This window comes from Cavia porcellus, unplaced genomic scaffold, assembly GCF_034190915.1.
Source record: "Cavia porcellus strain 051 isolate PalLab524CR breed Dunkin Hartley unplaced genomic scaffold, mCavPor4.1 scaffold_2, whole genome shotgun sequence".
Classification (NCBI taxonomy): Eukaryota; Metazoa; Chordata; class Mammalia; order Rodentia; family Caviidae; genus Cavia; species Cavia porcellus.
Window position 1 is genome coordinate 43,231,549 of NW_026947485.1, and position 12,953 is coordinate 43,244,501.

Below are 12,953 nucleotides of genomic sequence, written 5' to 3' on the forward strand. Positions count from 1 at the left end.
TATCCTGTTCTATTAATTCCATGCGCACATCATCTACTTGCTTTTCTTTGTGGTTAATCTATTTTGGTTCAGATTTGCACATCAGCAATTGTAAGAATTCTTGCTGTCTTAGAGATACTAGTCTTTCATCAGTTGTAGCTATAATTCTAGTTTATCCTGTACCTTTTCACCTTTTGTTTTATAGCTTTTTAACTGTTAATATAGTCATGTTTACCAGAGTACTTTCTAAAACCATAAATCTTTTCTGTAAATTTTGTTGAAATGCTGGGCATGAGAGTAAACACTTGTAATCCTAACACTTGAGAGGCTAAGGCTTCCAAGTTCATAGTGAGTTCAAGGCTAGCCAGAACTACATAATGAGACTCTGTCTCAAAAAACTAGGCTCATGGTTCAGTTCATTTAATGGTTATACATATTCTAAGACTTTATATCTTACTATTGAGACTTTTCTTAAAAGCTCTTCACTTTATGCATTTTTAAAATTTATTGATATATAGTATTTTCTGTTTTTAAAATTCAACTATTTTATTTAATACTGTTTCTTTTATTATTTTTGTGCCATTTCCCCACAAACACAGCATTGCCTTTTCTTTACCAAAGCATCTAGCTTTTTTAAAATCTAAAATTGTCATAGCAATATTGCCATAGCTTTATTCCAAGGTTTAGTACATTTTCCTACCATTCAGTTCTAAATGTTTCATAATTCCTTTTTGACCCATGAGTCATTCACATATGTATTCAGAATTTTTCATGTGTGTATTTTGGGTACTATGTTTTATTTTTACTTTAGTTAGATTGCATTTTAGCAGATTACTATGCAGCATCTCAAAATGATCCTTTGAGATTTATTCAACTGTGCTTTTCTGGAATGTGCATTTTCACATCTGTGTGTCTTGCGTGTCTGTACAAAAGGAATATATATTCTAAAATAGTTGAGATAGGAATTTTTACAGAGGCTGTTAGACTAGTCATGTGAATCACAATGAAATCTTCTGTTTCTTTTGTGATTAGTCACTTGCTTAAAGAAATATGTGTAAATAAAAATAAGTGATGATTTTGTGCTTGGAATCTTTTATTCTGTCATTTGCTTTATGTATTTTGAAATTCGTTTTGGTGCATTTAGGTTCAGAACTGCTTGTCTTTTGGTGAATTCATTGTTCTGTATATCTTATTTAAAGGCAGAATTCCTGGGCCGAGATTTTAGCTCGACGGCATAAGTGCCTGCTTGGTAAACGTGAGGTTGAGAGTTCACTTCCTGGTGCCAAAAAAAAATTAAAAAATAAAGGCAGAATTCCTAATTGTGACTTCCTGTCTTGAACTTTACTTTTACTAATATTTTTCTTGTTTTTGAGCCTGTGTTTGTTTGTATGATGATAATTGTGTGGTATCTTATTCTTATGTCTTTCAAGGTTTTATGTCATCTTAATGTTACTTATAAATAAAAGATGCTATATTTTAGTTATTTTTCTAGTTGAATTTAAATATACTTTTTAATTATTGACATATTTAGTTAGTATACATTTCTAGATTTTTGTCATTTTCTATTTACCACATTTCTTAACTGTATTTTGCCCTTCTTTAAAAAATTACATTTTTCTTTCCAGCTTTATGTTAGATTTATTTAATTTTTCTAATATATCGTTTTATACTTTTTACTAATTTAAAAGTAATAAATTATTTGATTTTGGCCTATTACCTATAATTTTTAATCAGTATACTTGTTTTACTAGTGTTTCATTTTAGTTTATATCATAGTTCTTTTTTAGGTAATAATAATCTTTCATTCTTCTTTTTGTTAGAGAAAAACCATCTTGATAATCAGGTGATGAAGTTTAAATCTGATGAAGTTAAACCCTCTGTTTTCCCAAATGTGTAAATGAAGGAAATTTTTCAAATTTAAATTTTTATAATTTTATTCAATAATATTTTCCAGGAACATTTTCTTATCACATATCACATGTTGCAAACATCGGTGATGCATAATAAAAACTAGATGGCTGATTCTTCAAATATATTGTCATATAAATAAAATAATGTGTACTCAGGAATGTGCAGCTTTAATAGTTGTATAGTTTTAGATATATTTACTTGTCAAATGATAACTATAGTATTAGTATAACCTATAAACTCTTATTATATGCTTATTTAGCATATTAATTACTGAAAATTTGTTAATCCTGACTGTATTTTCTCCTAATAGTTACGTTTCTCGATACTGTTTTGATTATTAGATAATATTCATAAACCATATAATCAAAAACTCTTAGAAATCAATGTTTTTATTTTAACAAATTAAGAAATTCACTAGACCCTAATTTATTACTCAATTGAAATGTGAAATCCAGTCCCTCATTTTCAATTTAAAATTGTTCATTTTCATCCCTATATTATCTTACTATTGGTTTTATGTAAAAAGCCTACTTTTTGATAACTCTCTTTTTAAACAAGTATAACAGGTAGAGTTCTTCTATATAATAATTCACTTTTTATGACTATACTTGCTTAAACAGCAAAGATGCCTAAACAGCAAAAATGTTATAATGTTTAAATAAATTAATTCATATATTTATTTATTCTATTAATTTTAGGTGTAAGCAGTGTTCTAGTTTGAAATCAATACAAAATTTAAATTTCCTTGCTGGTGAGACATGGATTCCTTCTTCTGTGGCAAAAGGTAAGCTTAATTTCCTCTGTCTGATTTCTGTTTCAGGATTTGTAGATATACAAGGCTGAAGTGTAGCTCTTCTTATGTAAAACTATTTGCACTGATTGTAATAAAAACAGAATAAATATTTAAAAAGTTGCAAATTCTCCTTTTCATCTTCTAGTACTTTCAATTAGAATAGATGTTTAGTATTTAGTCATTTATTTTCCTGTTAACCATCATAAATAGTTTCTGAAAGATCTCTGCAGCTCAGAGTTTCTTGAGAGCCGCTGCACTTTTCTCCCAATATCCATCTATCTTGGGCCATAAGAGTCTTTTTGTATTGCAGTTTTAACTGTAATCACCCAGCCGTTGGTGAAAACTCAGTGGTTTGGCACTTGTCGTATTGAAAGGTAGTATATACACTTAAATTTTAGTTGCTTACTACTGAGGCAAAGTCTGCCTACATGCAACTTCAGTATAAGTGTGTGCTAATTATTCAGACAACATGTTTCCTCTTCTGTGTGGCAATCAGACTTTGTTCACTTGAAGATATTTTTATTCAGCCTCCATCAAATCTTTATTGCTTCAAACAGGTACCCTGACTTCCTTTGATACTGTAACATATTCCTATTTTGTTTCTCCTCTGCAGTGAACATTCCAGGTTGCTAATGTTTTTAAAATTTGGCATTCAAAACTGAATATAGGGCTGTACATGAGTGTCTTGGTTACTTTTTACTCATTTCTCAGACAAAATACCTGATGCCCACGTTGGGAAAGGAAAGGTTTATTTCTTACAGTTTTTGGAGGTTTCAGTCCACACTCAGTTGGCTCCCAGGCAGGTGGGCATGGCTGGCCCCCCTTTCATGACGGCTGCAAACAGCAAAGAGGAACTGGCAAAGAGCAAGACACACCTTCTTCCTGCCATTACATCACATCCTGGCTCCACCCCTATGTGGGTGGAGCACTGACACCATCAATCCAAGCACTAGACAATGAACCATCACAAATGCACAGTGTAAACTCATGAGGCCTGGGGGACACAGACGTAAACCATGACATTCCACCCCTGGCTCCCAGGACTCATGTACATCCTTTATACAAAGGACATCTAGTCCACCTCCAAGAGTTGCCAAAGTCCTAACAGTTTCAGCATTGCCGAATAGTCCAAGTCCCAAAACTCCTCCAAGATCTGTGGTAAACTCTTAACTGTAACCCCCTGTACAAATGAAATAAGGCTAAACATTTCTGAAATGCAAAGGCACAAGATAAACATTACCATTCCAAAAGTTACAAACAGGGGAATATAAAGTATTGGAAACAAAGCAAGTCCAACATCCAGCATGCAAACATTAAGTCCTAGAGTTCTACACTCAGCATCTGAAGCAATCCGGTTGCAAGCTCCAAAAGGCTTGGGTGATTCCACCCCCAGGGCACTTCTAGCGATTTCAATTCCCACAGCTTTTCTCTTAAATCTTCTCTGTTCTCTTTTTGCAGCTTCCCTTGGATCATCCACATTCCTGGCTTTTCCAAACTTCTGGGGTCTCCACTGCACCTTCGGCTTCACACTTACATCTTCACAAATTGCCCTCTCAGGGGCACACTGCTTGGCCAGCCAGGCCCTTTACAATTGAGGTGGAAGCCGTCTTACCCTCAGAATTTGTGCATTTTCTTTGCACCTAAAATCAGCACCTTGTGGATGCCACCAAGGTTTGCTGCTAGCTGAAGCAGTAGCCAGGCTTTTCTCTCTCTTGGTTGTAGGGGTCAGTTGCCTGGATCGCAGGGCTCTGTTTTCTTGATTGTGAGAAAAAGCTATGTTGCTGCCATTCTGGAATCTCATGTAGCTGCTGTCGCCATTCTGGAACTATGCGCTCTGCAGCTTTTCCCTCTGAGCAATTTTTTTTACCTTTGCTGTGAGGCTGCACAGGGTGGGGACCCACTTCCTGGGATGCCCTGGGCCCATCTTTCTTATCTCTCTGTTTCTCTTCAGGAATCAAAATCTCAACTCTGTCTCTAAAAATTCCAGCCTTCCTGGAATTTTCCTTCTGGCCAAATTCACAGCATTTTAAATTATCCTGCTGGGCTCTTTGCTCTTGATTTGAAACATACAGCTGGCTAAAAGCCCCCAACAATAGCCATGCCACAGCCTCAATTTTCGATTGCTTTTTAAATTTCTTTTTCAAGATTAATCAATCCATTGCCCTTTGTCTCGGTCTCCGGCAAAGTCTCTGGGCAGGAGCAAAATGCAGACAAACTTTCTGCCAAGCCATAACACACATCATGTGGAGCCCAACAACCTATACAGTCCTTCTTCCCAGCAGAAACCTCCCAAGCCTGGTCTTTACCATCAGGCTTTCTATCAGCCTTCTGATCTCCTGAGCTCTGACCAGAATCTCCTCTACAGAACAGCCTAAGCTGCTCCAGCTCTATGCATCCAGGTGGCATGTCCAAACCTTTCCAAACTCTGGCCACAAGCCATTTCCAAAGCCTCTCGAAAAACATGGTCAGGTATAGTCACAGCAAACGACTCCACTCCTGGGTACCAAATTCTGTCTTGGTTATTTTTTACTCATCACTGAGACAATATACCTGATGCCCAAGTTGGGAAAGGAAAAGTTTATTTCTTACAGTTTTTGGAGGTTTCAGTCTACTCTCAGTTGGCTCCCAGGCAGGCGGGCATGGCTGGCCCGCCTTTAACGCTGCTGCAAACAGCAAAGAGGAACTGGCAAAGAGCAAGACACACCTTCTTCCTGCCATTACATCACATCCTGGCTCCACCCCTATGTGGGTGGAGCACTGACACCATCAATCCAAGCACTAGACAATGAACCATCACAAATGCACAATGCAAACTCATGAGGCCTGGGGGACACAGACATAAATCATGACAATGAGGTTTGATAAATTCAGAATATGGGGAAAATTATTTTTCTGACACTAGCCAATCAGACTCTAGTAGCCTGAAGTACCATTGTGTGGGTATTACTTGTATACTTTGTTGTATTTTCTTTCTTCTTGTTAAATCCTGTTACTCTGTTATCTCCTATTTTGTTTGGCCCTGTGAAATCTCCTGTTAACTTTTATATAAACCTCATAATACCAAGCTTGTCTCCCCATCATATTTTTTTCTTTTTCTTTTTTTGTCCTTTTGAGACAGGGTCTCACTATGCAGGTCAGGCTAGCCTTGGACTCACTTTGCAGCCCAGGCTGGTCTTGAACTTGCAAAGGTCCTCCTGCGTCAGCCTCCCAGGTGCTGAGATTACAGAAATACACCACCACATCCAGCTTCCATCATATTCTTAGGAGAATTTTTTTGGTCATAGTTTGTTTGTGTGGTCTCTCAGCATAAGCTTTAAGTTTATCCTTCTGAGCTTCAGTGTACTGTTTAACCTGTTGAGAACTTTTGAAGACTAAACATCAATTCCCTTATATTAGTGGTATGTAGTATGCTTAAATTCATGTCAGTTTGCCCTAATTTATTATTTACCTGCTTAGTTAATCCTGGTCATATATACTTTCCTTAGATGGAAGCTAATAAAGCATTCGATAAACTTATTGATGTATCTTTTTCCTAAGTATTCTTCTCCTATGAATTCTTTTGTTCTTAGTATCAACAAATTTCTCCTTTTTTCTTCATTTTGTAAAACTAAAAAATCCTTATTTCTGACATTTTTGTCCATTTAACTAGATGATATCCCTTAAAACTAATAGGGCATCACTGATACTTACAATGTGGAGGTATGTTAAGAAATATTTACCAAAATCCTTTTTTTAGAACATTGTATCATCTTAATTTTATCTATCATATGAATAGCATATAGCAAATTGCATTTTATAAATCACTTTTGTGATCTCTTTCAAGATATTACCTCATGTGAAAGATACAATAATATTTAATCAAAAACTTCCATTGCTTATAATATCATGTGACATTATCCTTATGTAAAAAGAACCCATTAAATGAGTTTAACAAACTCATATTACAGAGTAAAAGTCATATGTGTAAGATATTATCTATTTCTTAAATTCTTTTAGTAACCAAAATTTGTGTGTGCATACAATTGATTTGTCTTGATGAAGACTCATGTGGTTTGATTTTTCTTTCTTCATTAGTATTGGGTATTGTACCCCTGCAACATGTGTTTCTTATGACATTTACTTTTGATGATGGAACAGGAGTGCTAGAAGCTTATCTCATGGATTCTGTAAGTTTTAAACAGTACTGGTGAAAGATAGTTCTAATTATAAATTAATATGTTAAAAAACTAATACTCCTTCCTACCTTATTCCTAAAAGAACTTAAGCAGCTTAAAACTAAATAAATTACAAACACATAAATCAAAAATTGTCTTGGTATTATCTCTTTTTATCTTATAAATTAAAATAGAAATACAAATGGATCAGTGAGTCATTCTTTCTCGCAGATACAAATTCTACTTCATGGCCAAAGAGTAAAGAGGTACCTATACTATGTCAGCATTATTTATAATTATTGTTTCACAATAATTTCTAGAACATCCATATTTCATGTTAAAGAAGCAGAGTTATTGTTACACAAATAGATACTGTGTAAAGTTTTGGGGCAGTGGTATAAATCAGTTGAGTTCACACCAGTACTCTTAGTTTATGGATTCTACAGTCTTAATCAAGTAAAATAGTCTACATTATTTTAGTAATTAGATGATTTAAAATATTTTTACATTAATTGTAGTTTCAAAAAATTAATATCATTTTCTTTTTCTGCTATAATTTTTTGAAGGACAAATTTTTCCAGATTCCAGCATCAGAAGTCCTACTTGATAATGACCTTCAGAGAAGTATGGATTTGATCATGGATATGTTTTGTCCTCCAGGAGCAAAAATTGGTAGGCAGTCTGATTTTAATAATACCCACCACTATGTTTCCCAAAATAGCAGTGCATAGGTATATAATCTGTGGACTTTTAGAACTCTGAAATGCTTTACTCCAAAGTGATTGATCCATTGAATCTTCCAACCTTTTGATGGGACTGTGACAGATAAAAGTAGGTATAAAAGTAAAAAGATTTTACAAATCTTTCAAAATAGAAGACATAATAAAAAATGTAGTGAGTGATTAAGTTAAAAATAAGTATTATAGGGCCCGGGATATAGCTTAGCAACAAGACACCTGCCTGGCAGTGCGAGATCCTGAATTTGAGTACCAGTTTGGGTGGGAACTGTGTATTACAGTAAAAGACACGTTGCCATCGATCCCCTGGACGTACTCCCGCTCTCTTTCAATACATTTATCCCACTGTTCTTGCCACCATCTGCTGCAATTCTGGAAGTCCTTTTTTGTGACTGTCTTTAGTTGTACTTTCATAGCTGCCTCAGTATCCTGAATTAATTCAAAATTTTTAGGGCAGGTTCATCAATTAAAAACAGTGCAGTGTGTCCTCTTCTGCCTTAATCATGGAATCTGACACCATGTGACTTCTGGGTCTTCCCTAAAGTAAAAATATAACCACAAAAGTTAAACATTTTTAATCAGTTTGGGACATGGAAGCAGCTACAGCAGAGCTATTAAAGACATGAAAGAAGTTCTCAAGGTGCTTCAGAGAGCAGCAATAATAATGGCATAGATGTATTCAGTGTGAGAGAGATTAATGGCATTGTGCTTTTTACTGTATTTTTTTAAAAAAATCTGATCATTCACTGTACTTTCAAAAATACCTTATATAATAAAAGAAGCACTTTTGATCACAGACATGTTTGGCACTGTTTATGTAAGAGCACATTTTAGATGGAATTATTCCAAAAGACATGAAATATTTACAAGAAACAGTTTTTAGTTAATAATTTTTAATGTATTTTAGCTGTTTTCTGTATAGACATTTGATTAAAATCTAGGCTTTCATCAGATCAAATTCTGCCACACATTTTTCCTTCTAAGATCATTATTTCTTTTTCTATTCAGACTTGCAGTTCTTAATCATAAGGTCACGTTTTTCTCCTCATAGTTTTTATCAGTGCCAAATTTTACCTGCTACAGGTTTAACTGTTGTTTAATTTTTATAGATTATTTTCAGTGAGCTTTACTTTAACCTCTAGGTCACTGCATTTTAATTAACAGTTCTGCAAATTGTTTTTAACAATTTTTATGACAAATTTTACTTGTATACCTTTGTTTGTTGTCAGTTTGTTGTTTGTTGCGTTGGGAATATGAATTATTTGGGGCATATTTCTGGAGATAAAACTCCTTGGCTGGTAGCTTTTGATATGTACTCCCAGATAATTTTTCCAAAAATATTTTGCTTATTTATACTTATACCAGCAATGTAGGAGAGGTGTCTATCAAGCTCTACCTTTGCCAAATTAAATGTTTTTCAGTCTTGAATTGAAGAATAATAAGCGCCTTTTCTTGAAATAACAAATAAGTTTCCTGTGATCAAAATCAAATCCTGGAAATGACATTTATGTCCACCAGCTTGCTTGGGCTCTAAGAACCAAATCAAATTCAGTGGTTAGGTTCAATGTTGACCTTACAGAGAAATTATATTCAGTTCTTGTCCAGTTAGATTTGTGACCAGTAATGTAGAAAGAAATAAGTTCGTGAAGTGAGGAACCACTATAGAGTACCGGGCAATGAACAGGGAATAATAACTGCAAGTTAGAGATGAGATGGTTACAGTACCTTTGCTGTCAGCATTTTGAAAATCCTAATCATGTTTGTCTATTGTTGATGAAAAGTTCAAATATGTCATGATTAATAGCTATTCAGTTTTAATGGCTAAATACCATTTTCTTTTTGATTTGTAGATGCATATCCATGGATGGAATGTGTTATCAGGTCATATAATGTCACAAATGGAACAGAGCAGCAAATTTGCTATCAGATTTTTGACACCATGATTGCAGAAGATGTTATTTAATATTGCCATTCAACTTAGCATATGAGAAAATATAATTTTAGAAATTTTACTACTTCCTATTAGATTATCATGAGGCACCTAAGAGATATAGCTAAATACCAGTCACTTTAAACCAATAATTTCATTTTAAACACAATCTCAGGATATTTTGTTTTGTTTTTTTTTAATAAACAGATTGTGTTACTTTAATGCCTTTTTGTAAATACATTTAAAATGTTCTGATTGCTCAAAATGTCCAAGATGATGACTTCAAGAAATGTTTTTTTAAAAAGGTACATTGAATAAATAAGGATTGTGTTTTCATTTCCTTTTTGAGATCTTTCCTGAGAAGGTATTTTATTATCCTGCACTGCTGTCACTTGTCGTATGGGTTGGTCCATCTGTTGGCCACTGATTTCTGTCACCCACCAGCCCTGGTTGAGCTTTTTTTCCTGCCCATTTTTACTCTACCATGGTGGTGATGTTAGCATGGTATGGGATTGGAAAGTGTTCTTACTTTAATCTCTCAGCTTTTCCTGAGAGCACAGTAAATAGTGGCTCTCCATTTTGTTTAGTTTTCCTTTTTTAATCGTTATGTGATTACCTGTTTGCAACACATACTGAATACATTCATGTAGAGAGTTGGTGCACACACACATCACATCCTCATGCTTCTTCTTCCCCATGCCTGTCCTCTCTCCCCACATCCCAGATGTCCATCTCATCCGCAAAGTACCCCCTTCCCTGTTTCCTATCATCTTTGTTTTTTCTTTTTAAATTATTTATATTTTTGCCTTCTCATATAAGAGAAATTAATTCTCTGTGTCTGATTTTTTTCACTTAGCATTGTGTCCTGAAAGTGTGTGTTTTTTTATTACAAGTAACTCAAACTTATAACACTAGAACTCCATTGTAACTACCACATTTATAACTACCATTCTTTCTTTATCTATTCATATACTGATGGGTATATATGCCATTTCCAAGATTTAGTTATTATAAATTTTGCTGCTGTAAACATAGGGAGGCATAATGCTCTATAATATGATGCCTTTTAACCCCTTCAAGAAGATGCCAGAAGTCATTCTAGCTGCATCCACTGGAATTTCAATTTTTTGTTTTTGAGAAACCTCCATACTGATTTCCATAGTGGTTATACTAGTTTATATTCCCAACTACAATAAAAAAGTGTTTCCTTTCCCCAAAACGTCACCAGCATTTGCTTTTCTAATGACCAAAGATGTTAAACATTTTTCATGTTTTTATTGGCTATTTCTGTGTCTTCTGCTAAGTGTCTATTAATTTCATAGCCCATTTTTTGATTGGATCTTTTACTTTGAGAAGTGTACTTTTCTTGATTTCCTTATATATTCTACGTATTAATCCACTGCCCATGGAGTAGCTATGAAACTTTTTTTCATATTCTATAGACTGTCATGAGACATGACATGTCATGAAACAGACTAATAGTCTGTTTCCTTTGCTGGGCAGAAAGTTTTTAATATACGAGTCCAATTATTTAAATGCAGGATGACCAAATCGAATGTTTTAGTTTATTTTTACACAATAAACAGGAAATAGAAAAATGACAATTTCATAAAGTTTATTCACTGGACAATGAACTGGTTGAAATGACACTGCCCAGGTGACACTAAAGATAGTCCGTATGTAAACAGATGCAATGCCTGAGTGACACTGAGGTGAACTTTACGTGGCTTTCTCGCCTATAATCCCGTCTGTTGATTCTAAGGGTTACTTCTTGAACCGTAGGTTGGGTGGTGGAGTGATACGGTGCAACAAATAATCACAGCAAGTGTGGTAACACAGATTTTTATGGCTACCTACACACCAGTTTCTATGCTCATTACTTAACATGTATTTGTTCCTCACACCTCATTTTTTTATAAGAAATAGTAGTCGGTACTTGAATTCAGGATATCTGGAATAGAATATAGCATGGGATTTTCTGTTAATTCCTGGATACAGTAACACATCCCAACAGTGAACTACCAACCTTCCATGTTACTGACTGACCTAGCAGCTTGATTGAAACAGACTGATGCTGCTGTTTCAGGAATATAAAGTCTTGGTTCAAAACATTTGCAGGAGGGACAGGGAGTTTCAAAACGCCTGCCTGGCAAGCACAAGGTCATGACATCGATCCCCCTGGTACCAAAAAAATAAAAACTAAAATAGTCTAGTAAAATATTTTCAGGGAAAAAATGTAAAATTGTACAGTTGAACAGATGTGCCTTAGTAGTAACAATATGGTAGAGTTGAAAAGGTGAGGTTGACATTTGCTCTGCCCTCATGAAGCATGAAGTCTAGGTATAGTCACAGGGTCATGCATTCATACCAGGCACTCTAGGCTCTCTGTATTTCAAAGAAAAATTCTTCCTGTGGGTCTTCATGTTGCTAAGTGTTTTAGTTACTTTCTTTTCACTGCAACTGTATGCCTGACATCTACAACTTAAAAAAAGAAAGCTTTGTTTTGGGTCAGAATTTCAGAGATTTTTGTCCATAGTTGGCTGCCACCAATGCAGATGAAGCATGGCAGAGGGGCTTGGTGGGCAAGAGTTCATGATACAGCAGAGAAAGCAGAGAGATCTCAGGAGGAGGGAGGGAGAGAGACCTGGCAGACAATGAATGCCTCCAGTGACCCATCAATGGCAGACAATGAATGCCTCCAGTGACCCATCTCCTCCAACCAGGCTTCACCTCACAGGTCATACTTAACCATAAACTCCTCAGAGGACCAGTCCACTGATAGGTACCTTGTCTCCATGATCCGTTCACTTCCCCAAAGCCCCAACTATGAGCATCTGAAGCTTTGCGGGTATATCAAGATAAAAGCCATAGCACTAGGTCATTTTTTGTTGTTGTTCTAGTTTTAAATCCCCACAGCATAATTTTATTTCATTTATTGTGGAGGTTTTTTTTTTTTCTTTCCTTATTTTCAGTATTGAAAAAGAAGAGTTCTGTTAACGCCTAGTGTTTATCCAGTGACAGTGTATGCACCATACGCTAATCAGGAACCCAGAGATTTAAAAAAATCTTACTTCTAGAGCAGCAAAAAAATGATAGTTCATTATGTCCAGACTTGATCTCTATCCTTTGTCAGTGAATGCTGGTAGAATCTTACTGTTAGATTTAGAATTACATAAAACATCAATTTGTAATTTCTGTAGCATCTGTTTTTAGACACTGCTAGATTATCTTGTTGCTTTTGTATTCCTCAATATGAAAAAGAAAATGTAGGTTTTAAGAACTCAGGAGCACTCTATTCTTCAAGTGCAACAGTAAAAGTGTACTTCTCGTAAGTGCTTTTTGTAGCCACCCACAATTTTACTGCATTATTTGAACTATAAATGCCAAGACACAGTATTCCCCGTCAAATGTTTTTTTTTTTGTGTGTGTGTATATTCTTTGTTTTTTTT

At 35.0% G+C, this 12,953-nt stretch overlaps 1 protein-coding gene across 3 annotated transcripts in view; it reads left to right on the forward strand.

The window, feature by feature from the left end:
• Positions 1-9,840, forward strand: part of Pot1 (protection of telomeres 1) — an 86,932-nt gene extending 77,092 nt beyond the window's left edge. For 2 of the 3 annotated variants that reach the window (XM_063241293.1, XM_005006051.4), the window contains 4 exons: positions 2,589-2,674; positions 6,758-6,849; positions 7,404-7,509; positions 9,425-9,840. In XM_063241293.1, coding sequence (XP_063097363.1) covers positions 2,589-2,674; positions 6,758-6,849; positions 7,404-7,509; positions 9,425-9,537 — 397 coding nt within the window. In that variant the 3' untranslated portion in view covers positions 9,538-9,840. Of the gene's footprint in view, positions 1-2,588; positions 2,675-4,141; positions 6,408-6,757; positions 6,850-7,403; positions 7,510-9,424 lie in introns of those variants that run through there. The other variant, XM_063241304.1, reaches the window with a different exon arrangement.
• The last annotated feature ends 3,113 nt before the right edge of the window (positions 9,841-12,953 follow it).